The following is a 23,621-nucleotide window of genomic DNA, read 5'->3' on the forward strand; positions in this document are numbered from 1 at the left end:
GCCTTGTTCATGTTTTGGACTGCTATTTGCACTGTCCCAGGTCTTGTTTAGCCCAGTTAGGACTGGTCCTACTGCTCTGTCCTAGACCTGGTTGCTAGACCCATAGACTTTGTTCTGACAGGCCATTGATTTCATGAGCAGCTGACAAACAGGCCTTTAGAGGGCCACATGGCTGAATGGGCACTGAGTGCTGCTGCCTTCCCACCAGTAATGAGCCACTTTACTGAATGAGCCTTAAGTGCATGTTTTTGTTGAGAAGAGCACACAGTCACACATGCTCCCAGGTATCAGAAACCGTCTCATCACTGTGTGTGTGTGCATACGAGTCATGTGCACTAATTAGAGCATAATGTATGAAACCATTTGGAAATATAGCTCCCTGCTGTATTATTCAGCTGGCATAATGTGGTCCTGGAACAGATGATCAAATCATGATGCACCCAAGGAACAGTAAGTTTGATCTTCTCACAACCATTAGGATTCCCTCATCTGTATTCTTGAAGCATATGCATCTTTATCCATATACTTCAGGATCTGTGGTTTGTATCCACACAGAGTATATTCCTCATATTGATTTAAGCCTTCAGAACATCAGAGGTAAAAATCAGTGAGTCATCAACAGCCAATAAAAACCCTTATACCTTCACAAATCTTTATTGTGCATTTCATTAGAATCAGAATTGTTGTATTCAGCAGTGTTATGCATCTTCGACTACATCGAGGTGTTCAAATCATGTTATATGTTTAGTGCAGGAAAGTACTTACATATAAAAAACAAATGAATGACAGCCAATGTGTGCTAACACTAAGCTACTAGAGCACTACAGTCTCTTATAAAACCTGTTAAGCTATTGATTAAATTGATTTGGTACTGGCACCAAAGCCATGGGGATAAGAGCACTTAAAAAAGCATCACAAAAAAACACACACAAAACTGTTGTAACTGAAATCAAAATTCTGATGTCAAATCAATTGTTAAATGCATTGGTTTATTAAATACCTCAGAATTCTCACATTATGATTTTCTGAGCATAATTTTATTATTGGTAAGATTTACAAAATGAACAGAGCTCTGTATTAAATTGTGCTCACAGCATCAGGCACAGAATATATTCCAGACTGATTGAATTGATTCCACATGTCGAGCACAATGATGCAGTGACCTCTGTATAGATTACGGAGGGAAACATATGCTAGTGGCTAACAGGGGATTGCATGTAATTGCCTTGATAGTTAATCACATGCAGTAAACAGGAACCGCAACACCAGTAAACAGGAAGAGGGAGAGTGAGGAAACATGCCAATAGAATGCATGCATAGTTAGAACATACAGCCAACTCCTGATAAATGCAATAGCATGTCTGATTGGGACTATCTTGAATGCATGCACCAAATCAGAGCATGCAGATTTACAAGCAAGTAAAATGGATAAACAGGTATTTGAAATGGGATAGGTGAATTGCAATGCAGTTGAGAGCAGCAGTGGGCTTTACGGCTGGGTTATCTTGACTCCAGAACAGGGTGAATACAGTATGATGTCAAGACCATTTCTGCTGTGTCCAAACACTCCTTCACTGTCAGATTACCACATCCTGTTCTCCTTTCTCCCTGATTACTGGGATGGGACTTACTCCTCCCCACGACTCAGAGATTACAGACCAAGACAAACAAGCTCAAAGACACAGCAGCATCCTCATAGATATGGCCAACAGTCCACACAGGGCGCAGCATAGAGTGAAGAGTCAGGGATCAGCCACAGTGGAGAGGCAGGGGAGAGAACAGCACAAAGATCAGTTATAGGATCGACCAATCCCAGAATTGACCCCCAACCACTTATGGAGATTTGGGAGGTTGAAGAAGTTTAAGCAATACCAGCCTACCATAACTATTACCATATTGCTTATACATAACACATCCAAACATGTGCCAAGGGGTAGGGTTAGTGGTCTTTTTGAATTGGACAGCCATGTTCTGTTATAATCTCCACACGGCACAGCCAGAAGAGGACTGGCCACCCCACATAGCCTGGTTCCTCTCTAGGTTTCTTCCTAGGTTTTGGCCTTTCTAGGGAGTTTTTCCTAGCCACCGTGCTTCTACACCTGCATTGCTTGCTGTTTGGGGTTTTAGGCTGGGTTTCTGTACAGCACTTTGAGATATCAGCTGATGTACGAAGGGCTATATAAATAAATTTGATTTGATTTGATTTAGAGAACACTCACATGCAGTAATAGAAGGATTGTCTTAGGGCCCAGCCACAATTAGTTGAGGAAGCACCAGAAGAAAGAACAGTCATTGAATCAGCATATAAACCAAACAGAGGGAAGAGCAGAGGGAACAGTCCCAGAGTCAGAATACAGAGAGAGTGGGAGTGTCCTTGGGAGAAGTCTAACACACTGATTAATGACCCTGGAGTGAGAAACACACACAGGCAGCCAGAGAGTTGGGCAATCAGTTCATCATGCTTTATATTGTGTGACCCTTACTACTGATGTGGCGATGGCTAGAGAGCTGCACAGAACTCTCTCCTCTCCTCAATGTCTGCACCATTGCACAACACCGACAGAGACAATCCAACTCTCTCTCTGCTAAGGAGAAGGGGGAGGGGGTTTGGACAGAGGGCACAGTATGTGACTGTGTGAGAGAGAGACAAAGCTATTGGGTTATTATTGCTATAAGGATTATGCTGATTTCCCTACATTTACAAGTTAAATGGAAGCAGGGTTTGACGCATACATAGACAATGCATGTACATATTTAGTGTGAGGTGCTCAGACAGTCAAACTGTGTTCAGGTGGGTCAGAGGGGTGTCTGGCTGGTGGTGGTCACTCCCCCAGCCCTTTGAAGGCCTGCAAGTGCTGGCTGTAGCGGAAGGAGGTGTCCCTGGCTGTTTCAAGCTGCTTCTCACACCACAGAATCAGAGCCTGGCGTAACAACTCCACATGAGTACTGTGGAACCTTGCTATCTGGAACACACACACGCCACTGAACTTTAGAATAAATAGAACAGAACATATATTTCAGTCAAAACTCAGCAGACAAAAAGCAACAATCTGTCGTATAAGAGCAGCTGATAGGAGAGGATTGAAGAATGAAGTGAATATTGGAGGTGAAAGACAGCAGTCCAGTGGACTGTATGTACCTCCTGTTTAGCCACTCCAGATACATGATCAAACTCCTTCTCAGCTGCCACCTTCAATTCGTCCATCTGAATCAGAAAGGAAAATACATCACTCACACAGCGCAAAACATAACAGTTTCAGAACTATTAGTCAATATACAGTCAAGTCCTGATAAGTGAACATTGGAAAAATTGTAAAAAACGGTTTAATTGTATTGCAGTTCACCAGTACCAATTCAACTATATTTTTTACTGGGACATCTTTATGCAGGAATGACAGTCTCAAACCATGTAAGCAGTTGGCTCTAGATGAGAGAGCACTACTGACACCTGCTTGACCTATGAGGAACAAGCAGTGCCTGATGTGTCCCCATCTGTGTGAACAAAAACACTTACAGCAGCTTTCTTTACAGGCTTGGCTCGCTCTGCATTCCTGCTGGCTGTTTCTAGCTCCACAAGCTTACAGGTCCTCCTGTACAGCATCTCCTACAAAACACACTCAAATGGCTCAAAGATCAACCTTATTTATCCATAAAGATAATATTTAATAACAACTTTTTATTTATACATTTTTTATTTAACCTTTATTTAACAACTAGACAAGGCAGTTAAGAACAAATTCTTATTTACAATGACGGCCTACACCGGCCAAAACCGGACGACACTGGGCCAATCTATAGGACTCCCAATAATGGACGGTTGTGATACAGCCTGGATTTGAATTAGGGTGTCTGTAGTGACGCCTCTAGCACTGAGATGCAGTGCCTTAGACAGCTGCACCACTCGGGAGACCTTTAATATCAACAATATGTGTTAAGAGTTTCCTGTGCAATTTTTTATGTCTATGACAGCTGAATGGGTTGAGGTTTTTCCACCATGACCTAATACAAACTGTGAGCACTAACAGTTACAACACTAATACCTAACAATGTTCTTGTTCACCAATAACTGAGCAGCTAACACTAAGGCAAGGAGTTTTTCCCAGCCCTAGTAATGAAAGATGATGTCTGACCTTCTCTGCCTCTTGGCAACGAGACTCCAGATCCAGCCCCAGCCCCAGAGTGCTCAAGTTGTTCTCAGCAACACTCTCAAAGTTTCTCTTTCCACAGAGAAAGATACAAACATAATAGTAATGCATGTGTGGTAAATCAAGTGAAATAACCTCCCAGTCTTTTTTCCTTAGAATTTTTGATGTTTGTTCAAATGTATATTTCCACAGGGTGAGGATGCCATTTTACCTTGATTGAATCTATGACCTCAGACAGCTTGACACATATCCTGCAAGATGAAATAGGGGAATAGGTGAGTCCCTTTAAAAACAGCCCCCCATATACAGTGGGGAGAACAAGTATTTGATACACTGCCGATTTTGCAGGTTGTCCTACTTACAAAGCATGTAGAGGTCTGTAATTTTTTATCATAGGTACACTTCCACTGTGGGAGACGGAATCAAAAATCCAGAAAATCACATTGTATGATTTTTAAGTAATTAATTTGCATTTTATTGCATGACATAAGTATTTGATCACCTACCAACCAGTAAGAATTGACAGCTTAGGATAGAAAACACTCTAAAGTTTCCAAAACTGTAAAAATATTGTCTGTGAGTATAACAGAACTGATATTGCAGGCGAAAGCCTGAGAAAAATCCAATCAGGAAGTGACTCTTATTTAGAAACCTCTGCGTTCCTATGCGTCCCTATTGAGCAGTGAAAGGGATATCAACCAGATTCCTTTTCTATGGCTTCCCTAATGTGTCTAGTGTCACAAGACATAGTTTCAGGCTTTTATTTTGAAAAATGAGCGTGAGTGACAACATTGCGTCAGTGGTCAGCTGGTGGCTCTCAGAGTGATATGTGCCTAATAGACAAATGCGGCCATTGTTTCTCTCGCTCCTACTAAGAAGCCAACTGACCCGGTTGATATACTGTATTATCGAATAGATATTTGAAAAACACCTTGAGGATTGATTTATAAAAAAAGTTTGCCATGTTTCTGTCGATATTATGGATCTAATTTGGAATATTTTTCTGCGTTGTCGTGACCGCAATTTCCGGTCGATTTCTCAGCCAAACGTGAAGAACAAATGGAGCTATTTCGGCTACAAAAATAATCTTTATGGAAAAAAGGAACATTTACTATCTAACTGGGAGTCTCGTGAGTGAAAACATCTGAAGCTCATCAAAGGTAAACAATTTAATTTGATTTATTTTCTGATTTTCGTGACCAAGCTGCCTGCTGCTAGCTAGGCATAATGCTATGCTAGGCTATCGATAAACTTACACTAATGTTTGTCTAGCTTTGGCTGTAAAGCATATTTTGTTTGAAAATCTGAGATGACAGGGTGATTAACAAAAGGCTAAACTGTGTTTCAATACATTTCACTTGTGATTTCATGAATATGAATATTTTCTAGTAATCTTTTTTGTCCGTTGCGTTATGCTAATTAGTGTCAGTTGATGACAATTCTCCCGGATCCGGGAGCGGTAGTTCCAAGAGGTTAAAGAAGTTACAGGTCTGTGAGAACCAGAAATCTTGCTTGTTTGTAGGTGAACAAATACTTATTTTCCACCATAATTTGCAAATAAATTCATTAAAAATCTTTTTTTTTAAATCTAATTTTGTCTGTCATAGTAGAAGTGTACCTATGATGAAATTTACAAGCCTCTCTCATCTTTTTAAGTGGGAGAACTTGCACAATTGGTGGCTGACTAAATACTTTTTTGCCCCACTGTATGTGTGTGTGTAATATATATATATATATATATATATATTCTTTATCCTATTGTTTAATTCTGGCAACCCCACCGCAGTTAGGGTCGAAACCTCAACTTTGAATACCTCTGGTTTATTCTATGTAAATGTAAATATGACATCTATGGTGTGGTTCACTCACTTTGAGAAGGCCAGGACAGCAGAGTCTTCTTCCTGCTCCACACAGAGATGCAGAGCGGTTGAGAAGTGTCCACAAGCCACTGCTAGTTCTGGGGAAACACACATGGTTAGCAACCGCAGCAGAAACCACAAACACATGTAACTTCTAAAACTTTGTTTAGCCACAACACAACATGTGCCACCACACTCGATCGCAACCTCACTCTGACTCAAAATGTCTTACTTTGTTCTGTCAGCACCACATCAATGAACCTCTGGAAAAAGAGAAGATATAAGAGGGGCTGCAGACAACCAAAACAGGCCAAGAGAGAGAGAGAGGAGGGTACAGAGCACAAACCTCTGTTGCTGATTTGGAGCACCCAGTGAGGGTTAAGTTGTTATCACGCTCAGTCTGAAAAAAGTCATCCACATCCTGGAGACAGAAAGGAATGTACTGATTCACTTTGGACAATCTGACAACACACAAATCTTCTCAACACTTTCAGCTATTGTGGATGTTGTGCTGAACACACAGTATTGTCTGGTCAATGTATATGGATGTGATGGGGTTAGATCTTGTTTGTCCTTAGAGTGACATGTGGAAGGTGCAGGGTTAGGTTTAGATTGTCCAGTATATTATACTGAGGTACCTTGTGGCCCTCCTTCCTCATCCCTTCCATGGCCTGGCTCAGGCGATTGAAGATACCCTTCCTCACCCTCTGACGACCTGGGGGCTGGAGCACACCCACGTATGCACACACGTATGCACACACACACCCACACACACACACACACACACACGCGCACGAAAGGGACAGATTAAGGGTATGAGTAACTCACTTCATTACATTGAATCAAACTTTATTTGTCACATGCGCTGAATACAACAGGTGTAGACCTTACTGTGAAATTCTTACTTACAAGCCCTTAACCAACAGTGCAGTTCAAGAAAGACTTAAGAAAATATTTACCAAATAAACTCAAGTAAAAATTATAAAAAAGTAACACAATAAAATAACAATAACGAGGCAATATACAGGGGGTACCGGTAAAGAGTCAATGTGCGGGGGTACAGGTTAGTCGAGGTCATTTGTACATGTATGTAGGGGTGGAGTGACTATGCATGGATAATAAACAGCGAGTAGCAGCAGTGTAAAAACAAATTGGGGGGGGCGTCAATATAAATAGTCCAGGTGGCAATTTGATGAATCGTTCAGCAGTCTTATGGCTTGTGGGTAGAAGCTGGCAAGGAGCCTTTTGGTCCGACACTTGAAGCTCCGGTACCGCTTGCCGTGAGGTAGCAGAGAGAACAGTCTATGCTTTGGGTGATTGGAGTCTTTGACATTTTTTTGGGCTTTCCTCTGACACCACCTAGTATATACAGTTGAAGTCGGAAGTTTACATACATTTACGTAGGTTGGAGTCATTAAAACTCTTTTTTCAACCACTCCACAAATTTCTTGTTAATTAACAAACTATAGTTTTGGCAAATCGGTTAAGATTTGCCATTAAACAGCTTGGAAAATTCCAGAAAATTATGTCATGGCTTTAGAAGCTTCTGATAGGCTAATTGACATAATTTGAGGTGTACCTGTGGATGTATTTCAAGGCCTACTTTCAAACTCAGTACCTCTTTGCTTGACATCATGGGAAAATCAAAAGAAATCAGCCAAGACCTCAGAAAAGGATTGTAGACCTCCACAAGTCTGGTTCATCCCTGGGAGCAATTTCCAAAACCCTGAAGGTACCACGTTCAACTGTACAAACAATAGTATGCAAGTATAAACACCATGGGACCACGCAGCCGTCAAACCGCTCAGGAAGGAGATGCGTTCTGTCTCCTAGAGATTAAAGTACTTTGGTGCGAAAAGTGCAAATCAATCCCAGAACAACAGCAAAGGACCTTGTGAAGATGCTGGCAGAAACAGATTCAAAAGTATCTATATCCACAGTAAAATGAGTCCTATATCGACATAACCTGAAAGGCTGCTCTGCATGGAAGAAGCCACTGCTCCAAAACCGCCATAAAAAAGCCAGACTACGGTTTGCAACTGCACATGGGGACAAAGATCGTACTTTTTGGAGAAATGTCCTCTGGTCTGATGAAACAAAAATGGAACTGTTTGGCCATAATGACAATCGTTATGTTTGGAGGGAAAAGGGGAGGCTTGCAAGCCGAAGAACACCATCTCAACCGTGAAGCACGGGGGTGGCAGCATCATGTTGTGGGGGTACTTTGCTGCAGGAGGGGCTGGTGCACTTCACAAAGTAGATGGCACAATGAGGAAGGAAAATCATGTGGATATATTGAAGCAACATCAGTCAGGAAGTTAAAGCTTGGTCGCAAATGGGTCTTCCAAATGGACAATGACCCCAAGCATACTTCCAAAGTTGTGGCAAAATGGCTTAAGGACAACAAAGCCAAGGTATTGGGGTGGCCATCACAAAGCCCTGACCTCAACCCTATAGAAAATGTGTGGGCAGAACTGAAAAAGCGTGTGTGAGCAAGGAGGCCTACAAACCTGACTCAGTTACACCAGCTCTGTCAGGAGGAATGGGCCAAAATTCACCCAACTTATTGTGGGAAGCTTGTGGAAGGCTACTCGAAACGTTTGACCCAAGTTAAACAATTTAAAGGCAATGCTACCAAATACTAATTGAGTGTATGTGAACTTCTGACCCACTGGGAATGTGATGAAAGAATTAATAGCTGAAATAAATAATTCTCTCTACTATTAATCTGACATTTCACATTCTTAAAATAAAGTGGTGGCCCTAACTGACCTAAGACATGGAATTGTTACTAGGATTAAATGTCAGGAATTGTGAAAAACTGAGGTTAAATGTATTTGGCCAAGGTGTATGTAAACTTCCAACTTCAACTGTAGGTCCTGGATGGCAGGAAGCTTGGCCACAGTGATGTACTGGGTTTTATGTACTATCCTCTGTAGCGCCTTATGGTCAGATGCCGAGCAGTTGCCATACCAGGCAGTGATTCAACAGGTCAGGATGCTCTCGATGGTGCAGCTGTAGAACTTTGTGAGGATCTGGGGACCCATATCAAATTGTTTCAGTCTCCTGAGGGGAAAAAGGTGTTGTTGTGCCCTCTTCACAGTTGTTTTGTTGTGTTTGGACCATAATAGTTTGTTGGTGATGTGGATACCAAGGAACTTGAAACTCTTGACCCGCTCCACTACAGCCCCGTCGATGTTAATGGGGGCCTGCTTGGCCCGCCTTTTCCTGTAGTCCACGATCAGCTCCTTTGTCTTGCTCACATTGAGAGAGAGGTTGTTGTCTCTGACCTCCCTATAGGCTATGTCATCATTGTCGGTGATCAGGCCTACCACTGTTGTGTCATCAGCAAACTTAATGATGATGTTGGAGTCATATTTGGCCACGCAGTGGTGGGTGCACATGGATACTACAATGCAAAATAATGCCATTGTCAGATAATCATCTCCTACATTGACACACTTCATTTTGAGAAGAGTTGACCATAATAAGAGGAATATGACTATTTAGAGAAGAAAGAGAAAGGCCTGTTAGAGAGACCTGGAACAGGATGTGGGCTGAGAGGCAGGTGGTGCTGATGGTCCTCATACAATCCAGTCTATTTCTATGACTACTGTTACTCATACAGTACTGAAATACCATTATCAGATTAGCAGAGTTAACACTCACAGGGGGGAGGAGTATGTTATTGCTGTTTCTTTTAACACTTAAAACACACTGAACAGTCTATTTTGGTTTACAGCATACTGTATCTCTCAACATCAGGACACAGTAGTCATGTGGACCTCAGTGCCTGATCAGCTCTTTCCTTCAAATCACTGCAGGTAGAGTATCTTTACACATGTGGGGTATTTCATGTAATGGAGACAAACAACTTACAAAATAAATCAGATAAGGTGTATGCAAAAAACAATATACACCACGTACACTATACTGTATGTGCTGTTGAAAGATACAAAGTAGAATATATTGCAGACTAAAACAGTACATCTGAAGAATCACAAGCACAAGATGCATTACTTGTTGCGTTTATCTGCTGTATTTATCACGACATTCATTTAACTGTCAGTTTGTGTAACAAACAGTGCCCTTGCTTAGCTGTTAAAAGTAAGAGCTTAACATTTCATTTGATCATCAGTGCAACTGCAAAGGATTCTGTTATGAGGTTCTAGTTGCATATTTGATTGCCTACAGACACAGTACATGCAGAATCCTGAATTTGAAACGTAATCTAAAGATTTTTACACTCTGCATTTGCAAGCTGTACTCTGTCAGGAACTAACAACCCACAGCAGGAGATCACTGCCTACACAGGCCAGTCTGTGCTCCTGTAGTGGGCAGTAATATTTGACATGTGTATATACAGTGTATATGATAAGACTAAGTAATTAGCCTATTCAAATGTTTATCTGAGACCATAAAGATAATTAGCAATATGCAAGAGACTGCAGTTGAACCATGTGCAATCAAATCTTCTGCATTTACCTGACTAAGATCAACGAATGGTCATGAGAAGTGAATATCAAAGCAAGTATTATTTAATAACTTTGCAAAATGAATGGGTTCACATACAAGACATAAAGCTTAAGTTATGAGGCAATACTGACATTAACAAAGGATTATTCTCGGCATATAGATTGTAAAGTTAATTTACAGGCAAAGCATGGACAAAGAGAAGCTTAGTAGGCCAGAGTCCTAGAAGCCTAGGATACTGGATACAGGATAAGAGAGAAAACAAAGGCATTTCATTCCATTTATAACATCTGAAGGCGTAACCTTTCAATCAAAGACCAACCACCATTGACCAATCAATCAAACTATACCAAGTTTACAGTGCAACCTGACCACCAAGGCCCAATCTCCACAGGGTGTCACAGCATTTAGAGGCTAGTGTGGGGGATGAGACCAATGTAAATATGACAGAATTCCTGATAGGACCATAAAACATTTTTGAGAGTAATTAGAGTTCACCCTATGCAGATACAAGTTACCACAGAGATCATATATATATATATATAGATCATATATATATATATATATATATATATAGCATCAGAGTTATCATCAGTGAACATGTTTGCACCAGAGTTATCCTCAGTGAACAAGTGAACAAGTTTCAGATGGAATAATACTATAGTATCCATGTATGCAAAGTGTTATGTTTGGGGCAAAACCAACACATCACTGAGTACCACTCTTCATATTTTGAAGCATGATGGTGGCTGCATCATGTTATGGATGTGCATGCTATCGGCAAGTACTAGAGAGTTTTTGGGGTGGATAAAAATAAACACAGTAGAGCTAAGCACCGGCAAAATCCTAGAGGAAACCCTAGTTCAGTCTGCTTTCCAACAGACACTGGGAGACAAATTCACCTTTCAGCAGGAAAATAACCTCAAACACAAGGCCAAATATACACTGGAGTTGCTTACCAAGACAACGTTGAGTTGCCTAGTTACAGTTTTGATTAAAATTTTCTTGAAACTCTATGGCAAGACTTGAAAATGGTTGTCTAGTGTTAATCAACAACCAACTTGACAGAACTTGACGAATTTTAAAAGAATAATGTGCAAATATTGTACAATTTGAATCTTAGAGGCTTACCCAGAAAGACTCACAGCTGTAATTGCTGGCAAAGTTGATTATATCATGTATTGACTTAGGGGTGTGAATACTTATGTACATGAGATATTTCTGTATTTCTTTTCAATAAATGTACCAAAATGTCTAAAAACATATTTTCACTTTTCACTTTCACTTTTCATTATGGGGTATTGTGTGTAGATGGGTGAGAAAAAAAATAGATGTAATCTATTTTGAATTCAGGCCGTAACACAACAAAATATGGAATAAGTGAAGGGGTGGCAGGTAGCCAAGTGGTTAGAGCTTTGGGCCAGTAACCGAAAGGTTGCTAGATTGAATCCCCAAGCTGACATTGGAAAAAAATCTGACGTTCTGCCCCTGAACAAGACAGTTAACCCGCTGTTCCTAGGCAGTCATTGTAAATAAGCATTTGTTCTTAACTGACTTGCCTAGTTAAATTTTTTTTAAATACATTCTGAAGGCACTATATATAGTCACTGAGTGTACAAAACACTAGGAACACCTGCTCTTTCCGTGACCAGGTAAATCTAGGTGAAAGCTATGATCCCTTATTGTGGTAACCTGTTAAATTCACTTCAATAAGAGTAGACGAATGGGAGGAGCCAGGGTAAAGAAGGATTTTTAAGCCTTGAGACTTGGGCTGTATTCCAAACACTTAACAGACACACCCTCTCCCCTCAAATTAAAGTGGACGTCATCAGAAGTGCAGGGCGAGGGAGGAATGATTTTTAAATGGACCGCCCTTGCCCAGAAATTCATCGCTCTTTCATCCCGCAATGATTGTTTTCAGCCACTGGTAGCTTGTGGGTGTTTTATATGCGCTACAGTCAATTATGATTGCATGTCTACGTACATTAAATATATAATTATTAATATACGCCTACTGTATGATAGCTAGCAAATGAATTAGCTAACTAGCGTTAGCCTGCTCAGCTGGAACTTCTGAAGGAAAATGTTTTATTTCTACAATTTCCAAAAGCTAACCAAACAAAAATGTCACTACTTTAACGATACGTGTTTGTGTCCCATGTTCATTAGTAGCACAATTTCTAACTTATTTACTTGATTTTTTACTTACATATGTTAACTTCTCCATATTGACGTTGAGGTTTTATGTTTTGGCAAACTTTCCTTAGCGGATGTACAATCATTGAGAATTGAATTATGGGGCGTTTCAGGTCCCGAAGTGAACAGTAATTGTACACTCATAAGGTCGACCAAAAACGAGAGCCGAGGGGCTTACGTTGCTAATTTATCTTCCAGCTTCACATGGTCTAAAGTCAGAGATAGACAGAACTCAGACTATCAACCCAGAAAAAACAGGGTGAAGATGTTTAATACTCCTCTCAAACCTCACCAATGGGATCAGGAAGATTACATGTGTAGAATCAGTGACACTCAATTTCAAAACATCCGACTCATTGTTAAAGGTCAGCCATTGATGATCATAATCTCATCATTTTGGCAAATCAACACATACATGATGTTATCACAAAAGTCTCTATACATCAGTGGTCACCAACCTATTCTGATTCAAGGTCACTTTCACAATCAAAAAGAAAGGCAAGATCTACTGCTCAGATTTGTTTTTTAACATGACTTTAAAAAAATGATGTTAACCTAATAAAAACAGTTCTGTAGGAATGAGGTTTGTGCAGTAGGTCTAATACATTATCACAGCATATTGTCTATATGCCTGGCCTGCCAATGTTGTTCTTCTCAGACCATATTACTCTGAACAAAAATATAAAACCCAACAATTTCAAAGACTTTTGTGGCAGTTCATAAGGAAATCAGGCAATTTATATAAATTCATTAGTCTAATCTATGGATTTTACATGACTGGGAATACAGATGCATCTGTTGGTCACAGATGCCTTAAAAAAAAGGGTGTGGGTCAGAAAAACAGTCAGTATCTGGTATAACCACCATTTGCCTCATGCAGCGAGACATCTCTTTCGCACAGAGATGATCCCGCTGTTGATTGTGGCCTGTGGAATGTTGTCCCACTCCTCTTCAATGGCTGTGTGAAGTTGCTGGATCTTGGCGGGAACTGGAACACGGTGTCGTACACGTCGATCCAGTGAATATGCAGGCCATGGAAGAACTGGGACATTTTAAGCTTCCAAGAATTGTGTACAGATTCTTGTGACATGGGGCCGTGCATTATCATTCTGAAACATGAGGTGATGGCGGTGGATGAATGCCACGACAATGGGCCTCAGGATCTCGTTACGGTATCTCTGTGCATTCAAGTTGCCATCGTTGTTTGTAGCTTATGCCTGCCCATACCCATCGCCACAAAGGGGCACTCTGTTCACAACGTTAACATCAGCAAACCGCTCACCAATACGATGCCATACGCACTGGCTGCCTGGTACAGTTGAAACCAGGATTAATCTGTGAAGGGCACACTTCACAGTTGGATGTACTGCCAAATTCTCTAAAACAACGTTAGAGAAATTATCATTAGATTCTCTGGAAACAGATCTGATGGACATTCCTACAGTCAGCATGCCAATTGCGAGCTCCTTAAAAACTTGATACTTTTGTGGCATTGTGTTGTGTGAAAAAACTGCACATTTTAGAGTGGCCTTTTATTGTCCCAAGCACAAGGTGCACCTGTGTAATGATCATGCCTTTTAATCAACTCTTGATATGGTGGGTGGGTGGATTATCTTGGCAAAGGAGAAATGCTCACTAACAGGGATGTAAACAAGTTTGTGAACAACATTTTAGAGAAATAAGCTTTTTGTGCAGATAGAAAATGTCTGGGATATTTTATTTCAGCTCATGATACATGGGACCAACACTTTAAATGTTGAGTTTATATTTGTGGGCAAGTATATATTGCAAAACTCAAGCTTTAGTAATGAAATAGATCAGTTGGTGTAGCACTTTTGAGGCACAGCTGGGCATAAATTCAAATAATTTACAAATAGTTTGCTTTTTTATTTGACTGGATTGATGGTACCTACATATGCTGGTCACGGTGCTTTCAAGACAACTGGGAAATAGGGGAGGGGGGGGTCAAACCATGACGTCAGCGTCAAAGTCAGATCTCTAGAAAGAGTTTCTAACTTGGAATTCAGAGTTGGATAACTGTTAAACTATTTTTCCCAGACGGATCTCCCCTTTTCCATAGTTACCAGTTGTCTCCAACGTATTGAAGTCTAAGATTTCTGAGTTGTTTTGAACACTGCATTAGTTTCAGAGGAGAGAGAGAGAGAGAAGCAGAGGGGTCCACCTCTCACAGTCTTTGCTCTCTCCTTTTCCTCCTGTGAGACTGACCAGAGAGAGGGGACAGTCTTCCACCTGATGGTGAAACTCGAGTCGCACCGTATCTGCCTCATGCACAAATTCATGTTGTTCCTATGACCAGAGAAAGTGAAATACTCCTCCATATTAAAATACACATGATGAGCTGCTGATAATAATAAAACACAGAGCTGTCGATACACTTGGCTACTCATTCATTGCAGCTGCATTGAGAGTGGAAGTAGGGAGAAGCGTGCTGATCAGGGCTCTGTGCAGGCCAGTCAAGTTCTTTCACACCAATCTCGATAAACTATTTATTTATGGGCCTCGCATTGTGCACGGAGGCATTGTCATGTCATGTTGAAACAGAAACATTACCTGTCAGCAATGGGTGTGGCTGAAATAGACATTATTACTATTTTTGGCTCATTGCCATGTTAAACTATTTCAAAACTATTTTAACTAACTACACTAATGATAACTTCCTTGGTTAGGAACAGATCAACCCACTACCACCAAACACTCAACAGATCAACCCAAAGGACACGCCACCACAAATGTCATAACAACTTCACCTCAAGGTTAGTACAAACTGAAATTCTACTATATGAGCTAGATATTCTAGCAAAATCCTTATATATTCAGACTGTATATCTGTCAAAAGTTACATTTTCACTGCTCTGTCTGACAATCTCAAATGATGTTTCAACCATCAAATTACATCTGTAATAAATCACATGACCAAGCCTGCTCTCTTAGTCTCTACTGCATAAGTGTAAGTAATCCTTTGCTGGAGCACTCATGCAACTTCCCCTGCCATCTCAGCTACACTGACAGAACATGTTCATGTCCGGGAAGGAACTCAGGGGGACTTCAGGAGAAGCTCAACCTTCATCCTCTGACCCCAATACAATCCTCTACATCTTACTGTCTGTTCTACCAGTCATACTGACCATCGCTGGAGTGGCTCTGTACATGTACAAGAGGAACAAAGGTACTTCTTTCACACACAGTTAAAACTGCCAGATGAAAAATATTGTTGTCATTGTTATGAGTTCAGAAAGTGAATCCCTTGACCCCTATGGAAGAAAAACACAGAGAAGAAAAATAGTGGGAGCCAAACAGGAGGAAAGCAAAAAGATGAGGTAAAATAATGCACGTCACATTACACTGAGAATTCTAGATTTTAGCAGCAGCGCACGCAGTTTCTCTGAATGTATCTTGTGTTTGTAATTGTCCCTCTCTATCGGAGAATCCCTCAGTGACATACTCCACCATCGACCACATGAAAGGAAAGCGGAAAGCAGCAGTAAGTCTAGAGAAGTGGAGAAACAGAGTACGCCAGCATCAAGATAGGCAGATGCTACTTTTGGCAAAGTGGGTGGGGTTATATCCTTCCTGTTTGGCCCTGTCCGGGGTGACCTCGGATGGGGCCACAGTGTCTCCTGACCCCTCCTGTCTCAGCCTCCAGTATTTATGCTGCAGTAGTTTATGTGTCGGGGGCTGGGGTCAGTTTGTTATATCTGGAGTACTTCTCCTGTCCTATTCGGTGTCCTGTGTGAATCTAAGTGTGCGTTCTCTAATTCTCTCCTTCTCTCTTTCTTTCTCTCTCTCGGAGGACCTGAGCCCTAGGACCTGAGCTCCAGGACTACCTGACATGATGACTCCTTGCTGTCCCCAGTCCACCTGGCCATGCTGCTGTTCCAGTTTCAACTGACCTGAGCCCTAGGACCATGCCCCAGGACTACCTGACATGATGACTCCTTGCTGTCCCCAGTCCACCTGGCCATGCTGCTGCTCCAGTTTCAACTTCCACCTGACTGTGCTGCTGCTCCAGTTTCAACTGTTCTGCCTTATTATTATTCGACCATGCTGGTCATTTATGAACATCTTGGCCATGTTCTGTTATAATCTCCACCCGGCACAGCCAGAAGAGGACTGGCCACCCCACATAGCCTGGTTCCTCTCTAGGTTTCTTCCTAGGTTTTGGCCTTTCTAGGGAGTTTTTCCTAGCCACCGTGCTTCTACACCTGCATTGCTTGCTGTTTGGGGTTTTAGGCTGGGTTTCTGTACAGCACTTTGAGATATCAGCTGATGTACGAAGGGCTATATAAATAAATTTGATTTGATTTGATTTGATCCTACAGCCACAATACAGTAGGCCTACAGCTGGCCAGCCTTATACTGCAGAGAGATCTCATATTGTGTCCAGTATAATGTGGTTTTATCTGACACACATTTCTGTAAATATGTTTCACTCTCCACCTCGGTAAGACACGTTTTGTGCTGAACTGTTCACAGGAGATCAGATGTTAATCAACCAAACACTCTAGAGAAGAGATGTGTAAGATTAGTGAAGTAACAAGAAGACATGTTTGTCTTTATGTGGCAGAGACACAAAGCGCTGTATATGGCTGTAAGTTGACCTAGTTCCTTTTTTATATTGCTGTTGTGCAATTATTTTTTGATCTGTAAACTTCTTTGAAATAAAAAAGGAGAACTTCAGACATTTTTTTCAACCAGTATCTTTCTGACAAATATCTGGTGCACCCTGAGTAATTCGTCTTTCTCCACATTGACCATATAAAAACAGATTAAAAAATGTTTATAAGAGTGTGTCACAGACAACAATCTCTGTGAATACAACCTCAACCTTTTGTCAAAACCAATTAACTACTTTCTCTTTGGTGTAATGGAGAAATCACACATTGTGAAAATCAGTCTAACAATGACATCGACTGAAGCTACTCTTTAGTGCAGTGTGTGAAATGTTTCTGAGGTCTGTTCTCTTGCCCTTGTTTAGATACAGACAACATTGTCATTTGTCAAAGTCAGATCCTACAATGGTCTACTTCAGCACACTCCTATAGACCCAAATCAGACGGCCATCTATCTACAGCTTCTTAATAAATTGTAATGAAACAGGAAGGGAGTGCGGCTCGAACCTTCAGCTTTCAGGGCCGTAGCCCTGTGGAAATCAACTGTGCCACAGAAGCATGCTCGAGTCGATATCCACGCTTATAAAGCAAGGTCACTACAACATCTTGGCTGAGTAAGATCATGTGTTTTTTGACACGTCCTTATGTTTCTACAACTTGATTGGAGTCGATCTGTGGTAAATTCAATTGATTGGACATGATTTGGAAAGACACACACCTGTCTATATAAGATCCCACAGTTGCCAGTGCATGTCAGAGCAAAAACCAAGCCATGAGGTCGAAGGAATTGTCTGTAGCGCTCCAAGACACGATTGTGTCGAGGCAAGGGGAAGGATACCAAAAGATGTCTGCAGCATTGAAGGTCCCCAAGAAAACAGTGGCCTCCATAATTCATAGATGGAAGAAGTTTGGAACCACCAAGACTTCCTAGAGCTGGCTGTCCGGCCAAACTGAGTAATTGGGGGAGAAGGGCCTTGGTCAGAGAGGTGACTAAGAACACAATGGTCACTCTGACAGAGCTTAGAATTCCTCTGTGGAGATGGGAGAACCTTCCAGAAGGACAACCATCTCTGCAGCACTCCACCAATCATGCCTTTATTGTTGAGTGGCCATACAGACGCCACTCTTCAGTAAAAGGCACATGACAGCCCGCTTGGAGTTTTCCAAATGGCACCTAAAGGAATCTCAGACCATGAGAAACAAGATATTCTGGTCAGATGAAACCAACATTGAACCCTGGCACCATCCCTAAGGTAAAGCATGGTGGTGGCAGCATCATGTTGTGGGGATGTTTTTCAGTGGCAGAACTGGGAGACTAGTCAGGACCAAGGGATATATCAACGGAATAAAGTACAGAGTGATCCTTGATGAAAATCTGCTCAGGACCTCAGACTGGGGTGAAGGTTCCCCTTCCAACAGGACAACGACCCTAAGCACACAGCCAAAACAACGCAGGGGTGGCTTTGGGACAAGTCTCTGAATGTCCTTGAGTGGCCCAGCCAGAGCCCGGACCTGAACCTGATTGAACATCTCTGGAGAGACCTGAAAATAGCTGTGGAGCGACACTCCCCATCCAACCTGACAGAGCTTGAGAGGATCTGCAGAGAAAAGTGGAAGAGACTTCCCACATACAGGTGTACCAAGCTTGTAGTGTCATACCCAAGAAGACTCACGGCTGTAATCGCTGCCAAAGGTGCTTCAACAAAGTACTGAGTAAAGGGTCTGAATACTTATGGACATGTGATATCAGTTTTTTAATTTTAAATAAATGTGCAAACATTTCTAAAAACCTGTTTTTGCTTTGTCATTATGGAGTAATGTGTGTAGATTGATGAGGGGAAAAAAATATTTAATCCATTTTAGAATAAGGCTGTCTGAATACTTTCCAAATTCACTGTATGTAGCCAATGGGCAAGGGCCCTATGCTGATAAACGTTACTGATAAACTTTGTGAATAAACTGTTTGCCAGTCTCTTAAACAATGTGTGGAAACTCAATTATCCCTAGTTACTAAATGCATCATGTTACAAAGTACAAGACAAACAACTGGAGCTGGCCAATTGGAAGCACAGGTCATTATTGGTAAAGACACAGGTCAAACACATGGAGATGATTGGACTCAAACTGAACAGGAGGATAGGACATTGAGAAAAGGGTAGGATTAAACAGCTGGAGAATGAAAAGAGGGTTTTGTGGTAATAACACACCTCTGAGCTAGTGAGGAAGTTCTCCAGGCATTTGTTCTTGCTGAGCGTGGTGTGTGCTGCCACCTGCTGGAGATAGGTCTCCAGTGCCATGCAGTACATACGCCAGTCCTCCCCCATGGCCAAGAAACCTACACAACAGACCAGTGAGACAGCCAAATCTTTCACTTCAAACCAATATAAAAACATTGGTATGGCCACTCATACAATATCAGACAAGAAACTGACCAATACATAACACTGTAGAGTTTCATTGGATGTAAGTTATGTATATATATATATTTTTAAATGTTTTTCACATATTAATGATACAACATAATTATTTGTAACAAATTATCAAAATAACTTAATATCTGTTAATAAAACACATTGTTAGCAAGCATTGATAAATATCTGTGTGATGTCAGGTACATTGGGTCAGGGCTGTAAGCGATATATTTGTTGCCAATACATACCAAGTTGTTTCAGAACTTTGGCTGGTGCATTCAACTGAGGCTTGGCTGGTAGAGGAGGAAACTAGAGAGAGAAGTCACAGTGGTATTTTTTTATGAGGCTTGAATTCCCAATGCAATGGTGTATAGCCTACATTGAGCTACATTTTGAAATGGTTTGAGCCCTGAATTGGCTGACATCCGTGGTATATCAGAGAATGCAGAGTGTGCAAAGCTGTCTTCAAGGCAAAGGGTGGCTACTTTGAAAAATCTAAAATATATTTTGATTAACACTGTTTTGGTTACTACATGATTCCATATGTGTTATTTCATAGCTGATGTCTTCACTATTATTCTACAATGTAGAAAATAGAAAAATGAAGAAAAAACATTGAATGAATAGGTGTGTCCAAACTTTAGACTGGTACTGTATAGTCACTGTTGAAGCTTATAGGTTTGCTAGTTAGGGTCAGTGTCAGGATTCGATCATGTGTCAGGTGTAGATAGGAAGAGGTGGGATACTAACAATGACACCCAGTATCCCAGGCACCACCTCCTGAGAGAACAAACACTGCTGCAACCACTGAAAGTCCTCATGAGTCCTAGCCACATGGTATTCCCCACTGCCTGACAACTGGGGGGGGGCGGACAGACAGACAGACAGACAGACAGACAGACAGACAGACAGAGAGAACATGTCACAACAGTCAAACAGGAAACAAGTGCATTTGGTACAGTATTCATGCACGCCATTAAAAACCTCCTGATGCTATAGTACATGTGGACACAATAACAGGCACTGAGAAAAAATACTAACTTTATAGTCACTGTATCCAACAAAGGAAATAAGAAACTGACCAATGTATAGTATATACCATAATTGTGCACTATACCATTACTGAATGACTTCAGTTAATGGCTCTCTTCAAAGCTTTAAGGTCCCAATGACTGGGGTTCTGACAATCAGTCATTCTCCAAAATAGTGGCAACATTACGCTGCAAGACCATTTAATTTATCTCTGAACACTACTTACCTTCTGGGATATGACTATGAAGGTCAGTGCATCCCCGTCTCTCACGGCCTCAGTGACCCGGATAGTTTGGGCACTCACACTAAGTGACCCCTCTCTAGCCTCCTCCTGAAATCAACAACAATCATTTCTGTCAGACTCCAAACAACACCAGAAAGCATTCATCATGAGACATGGTTATTGCTACAACTATTGAATGCCATTTAACTTAAAGTAGTTTATCATCCTGCACATGCGCTGATAAATGTCCATTATTACCACACCCTCACAAAAGTACACTTTCAGGTTTACAAAAACATCAGCATTCCAATACTTGCAGTATGATTAATTTTAGCGTTTTAAATTATCTTCACAGCTAAAATGTAAAATGCATAAGGTGTGTCTCTGGCAGACAGCCTATCACATGATGATCAGGAACCGTAGATAAACTGTCTAATCAGACTACAACATACTACACATCAGACTTACCATCATTTTCTAACTACTGTATGTGCAGTCACTCCCTCAACGTCTTTAGTGTGGTAAAACTGTAAATTTGATACAAATATAAAAGCACAGATCCTTTGTCTCCTAACGGCAGCGGTGCACAAACAGAGACACACTAACTACTGAAGAGGCACAGGATTTCCTTTAGGTCAAAGTGCAGGAGTGAGAGGGGGGGGGACAGCCAAACCAAAGAAAGTGCTGGTGCAGGGAAAAACAGAGAGGGGAGTAACAATGTGTTACTGAGTAACTCATATGTCTGGACCACGGCCACACCCGTACAGGAAAGATAGGAGAACTGACCATAGAGTTCCCCTCAGTCAACACTACAGACTGGTAAACTACTGGAACTTATTTTGGGCCATAAAAGTAGCACAGCTCATTCAATAGTATATAACGTTTCCAATGTCCACTTTATACTATGGAACACAGGTGCTATGTGCTGTTATGTGACAGAATCAACACCAGACATAATCAATGTAAGGGCACTGACTTTATTGCACATTCAACCCATCTGACTGAAAACATTATATGAGCCCATGAAAACATAGATAGATCATGCCCCCTCACACACTTCCTCAACACTGCTGTCTGTATGTGTTTTCTTCCAGCAGGACTGCTGTCCCTCTTGCTCCCCAAACCCCTCCTCATGGTCCCCCAGCCCCATCTGGCTAGAGGGATCCCCCGAGAGGTCAAAGAAGCTGCTACCCAGGAAGGCCTGATACTCATGGAGGTCATCCTCATCCTCTCCCCCCAACAGGAAGCTCCAGGAGTCCCCCACATCCTCCAGAAAGGGGTCCTCGTCCATATTCAGGCCCTGGAACAGCTCCTCCAGGTTAAAGTAGAAGGAGCCCTGGCCCCCTCCATCCCTAGCCCAGTCCTCTTTACCCCCATCCTCCCCCTCAGTCTGGAAGGCCTCATGACCCATCTGGTCATACCGCATCCGTTTCTCCTCGTTTGAGAGCACCTCATATGCTTGAAGTGGAGAGAGGAGCACTCTGTTACCATAGCACTGGCAGCTCTGAAGTCTCTCAGTCCATTCACTCACACAATTACCCAGAACACATTGCTACATTACCAGAGCTTAAAACAGGTAGCCTATTCTGAAAGGTTAATGTGGTGTTTTAGTGGTCTGAGTGCAGTGCAGTATGAGACAAAACAACCTGCCACTGTCTGCAGGTATTGGTTGCAACACACTCTTTGCAAAGAATGTCAGCTTTATCTTAAAATTATCAAGATATATTAGCACATACAAAGACATATTTTATTACATACAGTACGATATATATTCAGCTCTTACTGATCAAAGAGAGAAAAATAAAGTTGTGAGCCTAGGACCTTACCTTCAGCTATCTCCCTGAAAATCTTCTCTGCATTGGGACTTTTGTTCCTGTCTGGGTGGTATGTCATGGCCAGTTTATGGAAGGTCTTCTTGACATGCCTGTCAGTGGCAGACTGTGGAACACCCAGCACCTCATAGTAGTCTCTAGTAGTAGTCTCAGAGTCACAGGGCCATAGGAACACAACACACCACAACGAGTCCAGTAGCAGCATCCCAGAGGAAAGATGTCGCATTGCCTATACTGTACCTGCTGCAGTGAAGACATGAAGTCTAAGAAAAACGATGTTTTTCAATGTAACACACAGTTAGTTATTCTTCACTGTAACTCTAGTAGGAGTGGTGTCCCGCTCGTAACCACACAAAAGCCAAGTTAAATGTACAAGCTTCATGTCAGCATACCAACATTGTACATAAGCATATGATGTCTTCAGGCAACACACACACAGTTGCATAACGCTGTATTGGGGTATAAATTGTATACACACAAATGTTGGTGTCAAACTAGGCTAATCATCAAAATGTGGATTCTCTGCTTTCACTAGTTACACGGCTTGCTAATGCTGGCATTAGTAGCTAGTGAGCTAATAGCATGCCAGGTCTAGTAAATAAGCAGCAGCCACGGTCGTGTTCAAAGTCGTCTCCCTCCTCGGAATATTTAGAAGATTATTTTTGACAAACTACATACACACCAAAGTTCAGCTGGTACCTACTAAAAGGTTAGTGCAGCTATCAATTAGGCCTTGTAGGCTATAAAGAACCACCGCCAGCATCTTGTTCATGTTTTACAGCTGCACTGTAAATATCCCCGCCCACAATTTATCCAGGC

General features: G+C 41.6%; 2 protein-coding genes and 1 long non-coding RNA gene across 3 annotated transcripts; 1 reads left to right on the plus strand and 2 right to left on the minus strand.

The window, feature by feature from the left end:
* Positions 1-638: 638 nt before the first annotated feature.
* On the minus strand, positions 639-21,607 carry si:dkey-28n18.9 (sorting nexin-6). The gene is made up of 14 exons (XM_024427410.2): positions 21,439-21,607; positions 20,974-21,078; positions 20,466-20,573; positions 19,964-20,024; positions 19,512-19,639; positions 6,643-6,726; positions 6,351-6,425; positions 6,237-6,267; positions 6,015-6,102; positions 4,357-4,396; positions 4,131-4,217; positions 3,515-3,604; positions 3,140-3,205; positions 639-2,963 (listed from the first exon to the last, which is right to left on the minus strand). The coding sequence occupies exons 1-14, from the start codon at positions 21,442-21,444 to the stop codon at positions 2,823-2,825; spliced, it is 1,110 nt and encodes a 369-aa protein (XP_024283178.1). The 5' UTR covers positions 21,445-21,607; the 3' UTR covers positions 639-2,822.
* LOC112254668 lies at positions 5,264-16,228 on the plus strand. The gene is made up of 3 exons (XR_002954180.2): positions 5,264-5,305; positions 15,361-15,447; positions 15,692-16,228. It is a non-coding gene; the product is annotated as an uncharacterized LOC112254668 (long non-coding RNA).
* Positions 21,608-21,893: 286 nt separating the features above from the next.
* On the minus strand, positions 21,894-23,612 carry zgc:152986 (uncharacterized protein LOC101884054 homolog). Its single transcript, XM_024427411.2, has 3 exons — positions 23,506-23,612; positions 22,797-23,045; positions 21,894-22,428 (listed from the first exon to the last, which is right to left on the minus strand). The coding sequence occupies exons 2-3, from the start codon at positions 23,026-23,028 to the stop codon at positions 22,010-22,012; spliced, it is 651 nt and encodes a 216-aa protein (XP_024283179.1). The 5' UTR covers positions 23,029-23,045; positions 23,506-23,612; the 3' UTR covers positions 21,894-22,009.
* Between the last annotated feature and the right edge of the window lie 9 nt (positions 23,613-23,621).

This window comes from Oncorhynchus tshawytscha, linkage group LG07 (genome assembly GCF_018296145.1).
Source record: "Oncorhynchus tshawytscha isolate Ot180627B linkage group LG07, Otsh_v2.0, whole genome shotgun sequence".
In the NCBI taxonomy this organism is placed as follows: Eukaryota; Metazoa; Chordata; class Actinopteri; order Salmoniformes; family Salmonidae; genus Oncorhynchus; species Oncorhynchus tshawytscha.